Source organism: Pinus tabuliformis, chromosome Q (genome assembly GCF_031772625.1).
Source record: "Pinus tabuliformis cultivar Carrire ecotype Pingquan chromosome Q, CPIR1, whole genome shotgun sequence".
In the NCBI taxonomy this organism is placed as follows: domain Eukaryota; kingdom Viridiplantae; phylum Streptophyta; class Pinopsida; order Pinales; family Pinaceae; genus Pinus; species Pinus tabuliformis.
The window spans coordinates 425133552-425146337 of NC_142296.1; the positions used below are offsets into that span (position 1 = coordinate 425133552).

Here is a 12786-nt window from a genome sequence, read left to right on the forward strand (position 1 = left end):
TCATCATATTACTAAGAGAGATTTGAGGGTGGGCAGAAACATAACAAACATTCCATCCAACCACTCAATATAAACCTAATTAACATTTAATTAAAAAACATAACAAATATTTCATCCAACCACCCAATATAACCCCAATTAACATTTAATTACTTTTACCATTATGATATATTTTTTAATTTTTAAAAGGTTGTGGTGATTAGAGGGTAAAAACAAGAAAATAAAAGAATATACAAATCCTACGCAAATTGGAAAAAAATCAGAATTTAACTATTAACGACAGTAGCCAACAAATAATAAGGCAGTGAATAATAAGGCAGTGTCAGTGTCAAATGTGCTGATCTGTCTTGACTCTTAACCACATCTACTAACCCAAAACCTGCTGGAAAAGGGAGTCCTCGTTTGGATTGGAAAGGTAAAGCAACAGCTTGTTCTTGCTAACTACTTTTGTGAATTCTTCGTGAAGACAGAATGCTCATAACCCTGAATCAAGGCAAATGTGAATCCAAAGCAGGAATAGCAGTCGAGGAGAATACGGAGAAGACCGAAACTAACGAGGTTTTCAACGAGATGTCAATAAAAACTTGTTTCGGCATCTAGATATTGAACAGGTCCAGGTTTGTTTTGGGCATTCACTGTTACAGAGAAAATCGATTTAAAAGAGGTTACCCAATTTGTGTTTAGATTCTGAATCTATATTAAATTTCAGTCCAGATCTGTTCTGAGCATTTACTTGTGGAGAAAACCAATCTAGCGACCACCAAAGAAGGATATCCGTGTGTGGATATTCTGTTCAGGCTTTTGGATTTGCAGTAAACTGTATTTTTAAGAATGGGTTCGAGAGAGTTTAATGTGCCTCCGATGGAATTTCACACCGGTGGCGGCATCCCTGTATCCCAGCCGAGAAGGCCTTCAAACCCTCCTTTTCAACCCCAGATGAGGCCTGTCAATAACCCAAATCTTCAATTCATGTCATTTGATGTTGGATCTGCGCCTTCGGCATTTGCCCCACCTCCTTCCTACAGAGGGAACAGCTTTGGAGCCTTCGAAGACGAGCCACCCCTTCTGGAGGAATTGGGGATCAATACCCGTCTCATAACAAAGAAGACCTTAAACCTTTTGAATCCCTTCAGAGTGAATCCCAATCTACATGAGAATGCTGACCTATCAGGCCCTTTTTTGTTCTGCATAGCATTTGGGCTTTGCCAGCTTCTAGCAGGAAAGCTTCACTTCGGGGTAATTTTGGGCTGGATGACAGTCGCTTCCCTGTTCCTCTATTTTGTGTTCAATATGTTGGCAGGGAGAAATGGTAACTTGGATCTGTACAGATGTCTGAGCTTGGTGGGCTACTGTATGCTGCCAATGGTGATTTTCTCGGCATCTGCGCTTTTTATCCCACCTCAAGGACTTGTCATGTTTGTCATGGCGGCATTGACCGTGCTTTGGTGCACAAGAGCTTGCAGCAGTTTATTGATTGTCTTGGCATCTCACGGGGATGAAAATCGAGGCTTGGTGGCGTATGCTTGCAGCTTGATTTACATGCTTTTCTCTCTCCTGGTGATTTTCTGAAAGGTATTTGTTTCAGTGGCACAAGTCTTTTGTAGTGATTGTTTGGAGTGGGAACAGGCGGAGAAAAATTCAACTGCATTTGTGGGCTTTGGAAGCAAATCCATTGTCAAGCTTTTGTAATGCTGTATGGAATATTTTCTTGAAAACGAGGCAAGAATTACCTTAATTTTTTAAAATCTTAACAGAATTTCTGGTGTCTTTATGGTAGTCTTTCTGATCCATCGGCTTAATTTAATTTGATTTGTAGGCATTCTTTCTTTTGTTAACATAGATCTGTAATTCTAGACAGAACAGGGGAGAGTTTTCCTCAACAAACTGCTTGCTAGCATCGGGTAGATTTGACGTTAGAAGTATATTGCTTATATTTCCTTGTCTCTTGTAATATTTCTATGTATGGTTATGCCGTATGGTATGTAAGTTTCTTGATGCAGCGTGGCAAACTGCTATACATGGTAATATTTTGGACTTGTGTGAATGGCACACGGATCTATTGCATTATTTTGCTTTGTCGGGGTGTATGCTGAAAAGTTGAGTATGTTGTTCATCTGCAATGTTACTAATGACACTTTAGTTTTCATATGTATTATGTCATGATTGCACATGAAAAGTGAGAAAATTGCTGCAAAAATTTAGTTGCTGGTGGAGTTTAAATGCCACACCTGTTTGTCCTTAGAAAAATAATCAGGGGTTATTTTACAACTATTTCTTTAGTCAACAAACAAGGATTTTATTAATATACAGAAGAAAGCACTTAGCGTTGATTTTGAGTCACAAAATTGTGGGGCTTTAGTTTAGATCTTGGATCCCAGTTTTGCAGTTCAGAAATAAAATATTCCCGGGCCATATCCGTGTTTTCAGTGGTTCAAAAGACAGATAGGGGAAACCAAATAACAGGTGTGACTTTCGGATCATCAGCTTCTACCAGATTTATCTATTAAAGTTCCCTATTGGTGCATTTATCAGCTAGGCTTCTCCAAGAAAAAAGTACTAAGATGAACTGGATTACTTAAGCTCAGATTTTCCTAAATATTGCTAACTAACGCAGAAAATAAAAGTCTGTAACCAGATTCAATCCCAGAGGGAGGAGTCACTGGTGTGGTGCTGGCTTTCCCAGGTTCCAGCTTTCCATCTCCATTGAATCCACAACTTGGTGACTCATCCCCAGAGAACAGTTGACCCCCACCTTGGCCAAAATGTACTGTGTCATAATCCTTGTATCTTCTATGACGAGTTCAATGGACGGGGCATGGTCCCCCTCGTGGGCTGCTTGTTGTGAAACTCCCCTCCCCTGTTAGAGCAACTTCGTTAGTCATCTGCATCAACATCAACATTTCTGTTATCATGCCAATCATTAGTCTCCACCTACACCCACCTCCTCATCCAATCAGCTTTCCTTTGTGTTGTCATATCTAAGAAGGAGATGTGATGTTATGATTAATGTGCCTTTTGATGTGCCTTCACCTGTCTTGTTGTTATAGGTGATGTGGCTGCCCCTTTTGGATTGTTGTTTGCACTGCCACCTGTCCTGCCTTTGCTGTCATTAATTGCTCCATCTGGTACATCTCTTTGAGGCCTGCCTGGGGCTGCCTCGTTCTCTGCATGATTGGCTGACCTCTCTCACGAACTCTATAATTGTGTGGCAGTGTTTACATTTCTCTATCTTACACCCTGTAGTTTGCAAGTGTTATTCTTCCCAATTGGCCTCGGTGCTGAGGTTATCGAATAACTGTAGAATTTTTCTGATACTTCTAATTCTTATACTTGGGAGGTTGATGAATCTCTATTGTCCATGTTTTAAAGCAACCCTGTTAGGGGAAAGTGATTTTGGAAGTTTCTTGAACAAAGAACTGTTCTGTGCAAGTCAAACTCCTTGTGTTAGAACTTATAAATTGAGCAATTTGTTGGAGGAAGCCAAATTAAGGAACCTTAAGGGTTCGATATCTTTAGAGATTGCATCAACAGGGCTTTCAATATATTTACTCCAGGGTCAGATATGCTGTGAGATTAAAATCGCCAAGTCCTAGGTTATGTGCTTGTTGAGGTTTAGTTACTGTTTTCTTCGCCCAACCTCGGGGATGTCTTCCTGGATATGTTTTCCCAACTCCACTTATCCATGCCTTGTGCACAAGCTTTTAATTTTTTGCTGCACTGAGAATAGCAAGGTGCATCTACAGTCTAGTATGATAGAGATGTCACATGTGTCATGTGGGCAATGCTTACATGTTGGCTTCAAAAAGGATATAATATTTATAACAAATAATAGTAAAGACTTAGCCAAATGTATATACAAACAGAAATAAAAATCTTTCTCTCTCTCTCTCTCTCTATATATATATATAAGCGATTTGATATGTACATCTAATATTAAATGGTTATATAAAGAGATAAAAGAGAGACCCAGATTTACACATAAATAGAAATACTGCAGCTATGATATTTACATAGAAATATTGCGACCCCTTTCTTCATCTGTACCTAGATCCATCTTATGATCCAAAAATTTACATCTCAAAAGATTTGATTCCTCTTGGTACTTAGTAGATCCTAAGTTAATATAGGTCTATACTAATATATGCATTTGTTGCAACCTTATTTCATGATTTAAACTTTAAATACCAGCCAGACCATTTGCCATCATCTTCCCCTGTATTTGCCTTGTGTCAGCCTTTGTTGGATAGTTTCCTCATGCAACCTTTCATCACAATCCTTTGGTCTACCTTCCATCTCTTTTGAGTTCTTCAAATCTCCTCTTGCTAATTGGTTTTCCATTTTTAGCACTCATTTCAATAAGTAAAAAGTTCACTATACATTAAACCATCTCTTTGCTGATTTGTTTTCCATTTTAGTGCTTATTTCAGTAAGTCAAAAAATTCATTGTTTATTAAGCTTAAGTGCAAGCTTTTTTTTGTTGTGGAGCCCTTCGAACTTGCAACCATCATGATTAAAAAGGCATGATCTATTCCATATGGTAAGAAGTATTCAATTATGTAGGGGGAACTCTCCTCCAAGTTTTAGGCGTGCTTTGTTGAATTAAGGCTAATTTTGTACTACCCATTATTGCTAGATAATGTCAATTATGTTTTTCTCTGTACAGATGAAGTAAAATAAATTATAGAAATGTGGTTAAAGTAGGCTGTGACCTACATTAAAGTTTGGGGAATGTCAGTTCAATTTTAATGTAGCTAATCCTGACCTAATATTGCAGTGTGAAGCCAAAATTTCCTAGATGGATTGCTAATTCAACCTAACTGAATTAACCTACCAGTGCAAAATGGCTCCTATTCTTAGGAGTTAAACATCGAGCAACAAGCTTGACAAAGTTGATGAAATCTTATATAAAAACGAGAAAGATCACTCGATATTGTTGTTTAACTCCTATGCATTTTGGAGTTGTGTTCTCGGTATATCAAATTTGTTTTTAGGTTCACCAATATATATGGAAAATATGTTGTCGCTGTTGAATATGCTAGTTGGCTGTACTACAATATCTATTGGATGCCATAGTTATGAGAGTCGGACATGGTGAGGTCAAAGATTATTACTCTGCTAGAACTTGGTCTTTGACTTGGCAAAAGGCTTGGCTCAAACTTGGCCTTTGACCTGGTGAACTACTTGGCTGAATAAATAATGCATAAAACATTTATCAATGTAAATACAAACAATTAGACACCACATATGTAAGTCTACTGACTTATATCACATGTAATGGTGCAAATAGGAGAAATTACAGCGAGATACATAAACTACAAACTATAAACATAAAATACATTAACAATAATGCTTGAAATGGTCTCCAAAGTCCAAAAACGCTTCAAACTATAAAGTAATAAAGACATACTATGCCAGGGGACTTGACCCATGAAAAATATTTATCAATGTAAATACAAACAATTAGACACCACACATGCAAGTTTACTGACTTATATTGCATGTACTGGTGTAAATAGTCAAAATTACATCGAGATACATAAACTATAAACTATGAACATAAAATACATTAACAATAATGTTTGAAATGGTCTCCAAAGTCCAAAAAAGCTTCAAACTATAAGCTAATAAGGCAATACTATGTCACGGGTCATGACTCATGATTCATCAAGATCATCAACACAGGCTGCATCCTTAGGAATGTCCTCTGGTGAGGACCAACTTTTGTATCTGTTGTACTTCTCCCTTGAGGGGGTTATCTCAGAAGGTCCAATACTTGATTCATGCACTTCCGGCAATTATGGGACCCCAAGCCCATCCAAATAAAGCTGTCCCCTAGAAAATCTGCTGGATGACTCTCCGAGTCTCCACAATCCAATTTGAGGAGTGATCAGTCTCCTCCAAGACTATGGGGTCCACATGAGAAGTATTGTTCAACCAATTGCCCCCTTGAATTGAACACTGTATTGCACAAATTGATTCATCCAACAAATTTTGTTCCAAACTTTTACTCTTCTTTGCGTGAATGCACTCAAACACCAAAAAGTGTTACGTGTTTCGTTGTTGATTTGGATTAAAAACCTTTGCAATTTAGGGCAATGACTTGCAAATTGGTTCTACAAATAAGCTGCCAGAAGACAAAGTTCGAACAAATGAGTCAATCTAAGTTTCAGATTATAAAGTATAGAAGAGTTAAAATAAATAACTCAAAAAAATTAAAATGCACATCTTGTTCATTTTTTTTCTCGTTATCAATCAACCAAGTCTCTACTAAATGTACCACGCCTATCACTCTAATTCAGAATCTAGTTTTGCATCTTGACCAACATTTTAGGCTTGGGGACCATGTGTTTTACACAATGGTTTAATCCATCTTTGCCCTTGGCATTTGTTGAAAATTCGTTCGCATAATGATACTTTGGGTTTTAGCAATACCTTGTTGTATATAGAGGTTGATGGAATTGCTTGTTCCATTTTATCATCAATAATTCTCGAAGTAAGATTATACTTCCTTGTTCCCCTCTTTGTAGGCCTTCTTCATTGCCTCTTTGCTTTGATCCATGGCCTCATGAATACAGTCCATTATAATTTTATCTCCATCATAAATAAGATGACAAGTGGCTTAATGGCCTTGATGATCTCTTTTACTTTTGTCCAAAAAGTAGTTTCATGTACTAAGCATGTGATGTCGATACCCCTAGCTTTTGGCTATAGTGAGGTGCACCCCATTCATCATCACAAAACATTTTTCTTAACTTCTTCTAGGAAATAAAAGGTTGCAACGTAAAAAAATAGTTGCAAATTGAGTAATAGTTGGCCAAACAAGCTGCTTGCCCCTTGTTTTACCTCTTCACCCATTCAAGTTTATCAATATCTTCAAATATGAGGTCCAAGCAATGAACAATGCATGGAGTCCAAAAAAGAGTGTGATCTTTCCTAGCAAAACATAGGCCCTAAACTATCTTCTCACAGGTGCATTACCTGTGAGGACTTGAACTATATTCTCCAACTCTACCTCTGTAACCACATTGACCAAGAGTTCTAACAAAAGCTGTGCATCCTTCCATTAAAAAGATGGATTGCTTGATTTCAAAAACTTGATTCCTTGTGTGCAAGAAACGAGGAAATTAATGATGGTTTGACACTTGCAATTTGTCTATCTATAAGAGATTATTGTACATCTTGTTTTGGTCCAAGATTGTCTAAATTTCTTTGGGTACATATTCAAATCTTTCACCTCCTCTTGTGTAATTCATCCCCTCAAATCATGAAAGTTATGGCTTTCAACCTTGGGCCACATGTAGTCATAGCATCTTATTTTAAGTTGATGATAAGGAGAGTGGGCAACATCATTAAATGCTATAATTGCATCATACCAAATCAACCAATATATAAACAAGCAACTTTGCTTGCTCTTCCATTGATTGTCAATGATGAGCTAAGGACTGGGTGTGGTGTGAGGTATAAAGAAGTTTTCTAACTAAGGGCAAGCACTAGGGGCTTAGGGTGCCATGATGTGAGTAGAGACCCTCTAAAATCATCTCCTAGGGGTTGGCCCCTAGGTATTTGTCAATCTTCTTTTGTGGACCCCAATTTTCATTTTTCGGTACAAAAGTGGTCTCATGGGTCTCTAGGTGGTCAAAATGCTTATCTCTGCTCCAACGGTGAGGGCTCTCAAGGTGGTGTTGGCCCTCCCATGTTTCAAGAAGTGAGACCATCCTCCTCTGGGCCTTGGATCAACTACCAATCCCTCATGAAGTGTTAAGTTGACAGGGGGCATGATGGGTCCAGGATCATCATCCCATAAAATCATCAATGTAGGGAAAAATATTGCACTGTTGTGGGTGCTGGAGGTGCCTATGGCTATGTGTGATGCTCTGTTGTAGCTCAGAGGCCCATGACTCTCAATGCTCCACCTGTGGGTGTCAATATGCTCCTCTAAGAGACTTAGGCTCCAATTAAGTTGCCCAAGCCATGGTTGTGGAACCACCTGACAATTACACACTATCCATTGCTAGCAACTACATTATTAGGTACATTTAAGCATTTTTGCATCTAAGTGAACCAAGCTTGCAAGAAATGGGCGATTTGACACTTAAAGTAAGGCTTCCTTTCCAAAATTAAGGCTTTGAACTCGTAATGGAGTTACCTCCCTAGGTAGGAGTGGCTAATAGACCACCCTATTAGGTGTTTCCAACCCCCAAGGGGAATGATATGTCCTTAGTCCACCCTTCAATTGATAGGTGTCATGTGAATAATGATGGAACGAAGGGGAGAGGACTTCATGGCCAAGGGCCATGGTTGAAAGGACCAACTATGATGGTCTCCTCATCCTGAGCTTATAGATGTGAGGAGGGAGCAATCGTGGATGCATGAGTTACCAACTCGACATTTGTTTTTCCACCCCTCTTGTGCGCTTTTTATTTTTTCTTGATTTTTCTTTGTATTACCGCTCGTAGCTCAAAGGGTTAGAGATTTCTTTGTATGATGTATAGTAGTCATTACCCACTTAATGGTGAAGCATCTCATTGCCCACCAAGGGTTGGGACATGCAAGGGTTCCTTCTCACACTATGAAGAGCAACATGAGCTCAGGAATTGGGTGGTGGCCGAGGTAGAGCTCATGCTAGGCTTTTTCCCACATGCTAATGTGTATGTCTTAGCACGTGCTAACGTGTATGTCCCAATTATCTTCCACATGTTGATCTTCTTTTGTTTTTGCTGGTGGCCATTATGTGCTTTTTCTTGTTCTTTTAGTTGCATCAACCTCCTAAGGTCGAGTTCTGGGCCCTACCCAGGTATGAGGATGTATGGTGCCAAATACCAGAGAACCAATGGTTAGTTGAACCCAAAGAAGGGAGGTGGAATATGGTGCTTGTAATGTAAGATGGAAAGTGGTAAGCATGGAATAGGGAGAGATGGGACTACGCTATGTCAATCGGGGTTTCCCAAGTAATGCCCTTCCTATACCTATTGGGCCATTAGGGGAGCTCCCACTGGACTATGATTAGATATTAACCTCCCATTTAAGGTGAGGGAACAAGACCAGAGTCAAAACCACTCTTCCTTCCAGGTTACTCCATAATCCATGCCAAATGCCCTAAGTACAAACAATCATAGGCACTTGATTGCAAAATGAATAAAGTGCCTTTTGATTGAAAGCCCACCTTCCAACATGTGCTCTCGTCAAATGGGCGAGGAAACGTATGACTGATGCAAGTGGTGGAGATATGAATGGCACATTGCCATTAGCTACTAGTTGCTGTTAGGGGTCGTTGGTTGGCTAACTAGAAGAGGAGATGGGAGAAAAATTTCTCCTATGGGGTCACCCACTTTTGGTGGGTAACATCTAGCTCCAATTGAGACATAAGCTCACCGTAGAGTGCATGATCCATGTACTCGAATGGGGAGTTCATGAGAACTCCAACAATCTCCTGGGACCATAGACTTGTAACCTTCGCATTACAATAAACCTGTTTGGGATCATGTGCATTGGGTGTAGGGTATCGCCCATGTTTTATATGAAAGTAATAAATTTGTACAAAAGTAGAGTCTAATCTAAATGCATTCTAATCTACACGAGGTCATGATATGAATGACGTTAGCATGCCAAAAGAATATGCAATGCACCTACACTACCATGCAATGATAGTATACAATGAACGAGCTAAGTATAGTCATACAACCATTGTAACCAACATATTATTAGATCAATATGACAACACTTGCCATTATGAATCATTATGAGATAGGGCAACCAAATATCACTTCCTCCTTCACAAGATTTTCATGATGAATCATAAGGGTAGGAGGTGGGAAAATAAGATGACCATGTATCAAGAAAAAGAGTCACGGATGAGGAGGGAAAAGAGGAATCCCACTTACGCCATTGGATCCTCTCTTGAAACCAAAGAATGGAGAATTCAACAATCAAGCTCATGAACTTTCACTGAAGAGCAACCTTAGGCATACAATCCTCCAGGCCATCTCCAAGATCACTTTCAAAGTGCTCTTCTAGATGATTAGGGGAGGAATCTTGCTCAAGGTATTCTTCCTCATCACTAGAATAATCAAGATGATCAAGGGTGATGCTTTCCTTTGGATGGCAATGACCTTCTTCAACTTCTTCATTGTGGCTGAGGAGGCCTTCTTCTTGGAGGGAAATAGTCAAGTCTTGGATGACATCTTCAACATGACCCATTGGTCCCCAATACTTAAGGAATTCTTCAATAAATACCCCAATAGAAGGGATGCTCTTTGGTTTGCACCATTGAAGCCAATCCCTTTGATCTTCCCCAAATGAATTAATGAAGAGCCACATGAGAGCATCCTCATGAACCATGTTGATATTTGAGGTATACTTGAAAAATTTGACAACATGATCCACAACTAAAGAAGGATCACCATTGAATTTTGGGACATACTTCATATAATTTGCATCCCACCAATTTGGATATCTAGGGATTTCTTTGACATCCAAAGCAAGGAACATGGTAAGGAGCCATTTCCACGAGTCTTGCATGGTAGACAAATGGGAGTCGCTAGGGGAAATTCAAAATGCCTTGAGAAATGCTTGCTTCACCCTACAAGCATTTGATTTAAAGTTCAATGAAGAACAAGGGCCTTGTTCTTCCAATGGGGTCGCCAAAAAAGGATATATCTTGTCATGAGCGATGAAGTAGACTCGCTTTGTCCCCGACAACGACGCCAAAAATGTTGCCGCAAAATCTAGCAGCCCTTGAAGAGGGGTACCTACAAGGCTAAAACTAGACCAAGAGACCACAATGGGTTAGTGGCCCACTGTCACCACAACCAAAACCCCCCGTTCTTTATGGATTTTCATCGATTGGAGGAGTCCCAATATGTGAGAAGGGGTCACCTAAGATAGATATTCAAAGGTTAGGGTATAAGGTGACTCAAATAGGCACTCTACAAGAAAGACACAACAATGGCTCAAGGCTCCAATTGGAGGCAATTCACTTTCTATATAGAGACCTAGGGAGGGCAATCTATGACCTAGGGTTTGATTGATTGGTTGAGTGTTGGAGAGACCCAGGGCCAATATACAAGGAAAGTGTTTCCAAAAGTGATTTTCAATGAAACAAAGGTGGATGAACCCTCAAACAAGCAGTGTTCCACGGGGACGCGTCCCCCAGGGTGGGGTGCACGCACCCCGCGCACCCCACGCACCCGGGACGGGGAGACTCTCGGGGGTGCGTTTCCCCACGTCCCCCTTTTGGGGAGACTCGGGGAGACGCAAGGGGGTGCGTTTCCCCAGTGTGGGAGACTCGACTCCCCGAAAGGGGTACTTCTGGGCGTCCCCCCCAAAAATGGGGTTCTTCTGGGCGTCCCCCCGAAAATGGGGTTCTTCTGGGCGTCCCCCTTCATTTTTGTCTAATTACCCTTTATAAACGAAAAAAAAAATTAAAAAAAAATGAAAATTAATTTATTAAAAAAACATAAAAAATAAAAATAAACTAAATTAATAACTACAAATAAAAAATTACATTAATATTGAAAAGTTAGGGTTAAAACTTAATTCAAGTTTTTAGTTTTCACTTGCCGCCATTCATGAATCATTATGCTTACGGTTTACCCTTCAACGCATTTTTTCTCTTCCATTTTCTGAGTTCTCTTCAAACCTTCAGCGCATCCTCCCAGTCCACGCAGTCCAGGCAGCGGCTTGCTGTTAGGTTCAGGCTTGCTGTTAGGTTCTTGCTCCAGGCAGGCGGCAGGCAGCAAGGAATCACTGATTAACACAGCGGCATCCTCCCACGCAACAGCATCCTCCCACGCAGCGACATCCTCCCACAGCCGCAGCGGCATCCTCCCACAGCGGCAGCGGCATCCTCCCACAGCGGCAGCGGCATTCTCCCACGCGGCAGCGACATTCTCCCACAGCGGCAGCGGCATTCTCCCACGCCGGCAGCGGCATTCTCCCACAGTCCCACGCAACGGATTAAGTTTTAACACTGAACAGAGGACGTTCGGAGGAATTCCCATATAATTTCCGTGACAACAGCGGCAGGCACTGGGCAGCATCCGCAGCGTATCAAGTTTCAACTTCAAGTTCAACAGCAGTGGCATCAAGCGGCAGCGTATCAAGATTTTGATTCAAAGATTCAGCAAATTTGCAGTGGCATCCTCCCACCCAGGCGGCAGGCAGCAGCGTATTCAAACAAGAAAACTCGTTTCTGAGGTGATTTTGTGAAGTAATTTTGTGGATTTTTTGCTGTCTCTGAGGTGGTTTCTGAGGTGGTTTCGTTGGGCTTCTCAGCCTTCACTAATCGGGCCATTTATTATTTAAATTTTAATGTTATTATTAATTATTAAATTGTTTTAACTTGTGCCAAACCCTCCACGCAGGCAGCATTGCTGCTATACCATCGTCCTCCACCCAGCCGGCATCTTTGCTGTAACTGTAAGCCTGTACAGTGTAAAGTGTAACGCAACGCAGCTGCTCCAAAGTCCAAACTTCCACGCAGCTGCTCCAGACTGTACACAGTGAGTTTGACTGCAATTTTTTTTAAATTTTTTTTTTCATTTTTCACTGTTTCAGTGTTAAAGTTTTGAAGTTTTTTCATTTACATGGCATTAAAAATTAAAAAACTCAGAACTGTAAATTCAATTGTTTGTCAAATTCACTGTTAAATTTTTTTTTTTTTAACTCAGAACTGTAAAATTTAAATTGTTTGTTAAATTCACCGTTTAAATTTTATTTTTTTTTAAAGCAAACCCTTCTTGCAGGGCATTAAATAATACAAAATCTGCAAAATAAACTATTTGCAAA

General features: G+C 40.1%; 1 protein-coding gene across 1 annotated transcript; it reads left to right on the plus strand.

Moving 5' to 3' along the window:
* Window positions 1-371: 371 nt before the first annotated feature.
* On the plus strand, window positions 372-1756 carry LOC149220023 (uncharacterized). The gene has a single exon (XM_089384606.1). The coding sequence runs from the start codon at window positions 832-834 to the stop codon at window positions 1567-1569; it is 738 nt and encodes a 245-aa protein (XP_089240732.1). The 5' UTR covers window positions 372-831; the 3' UTR covers window positions 1570-1756.
* Window positions 1757-12786: the final 11030 nt, after the last annotated feature.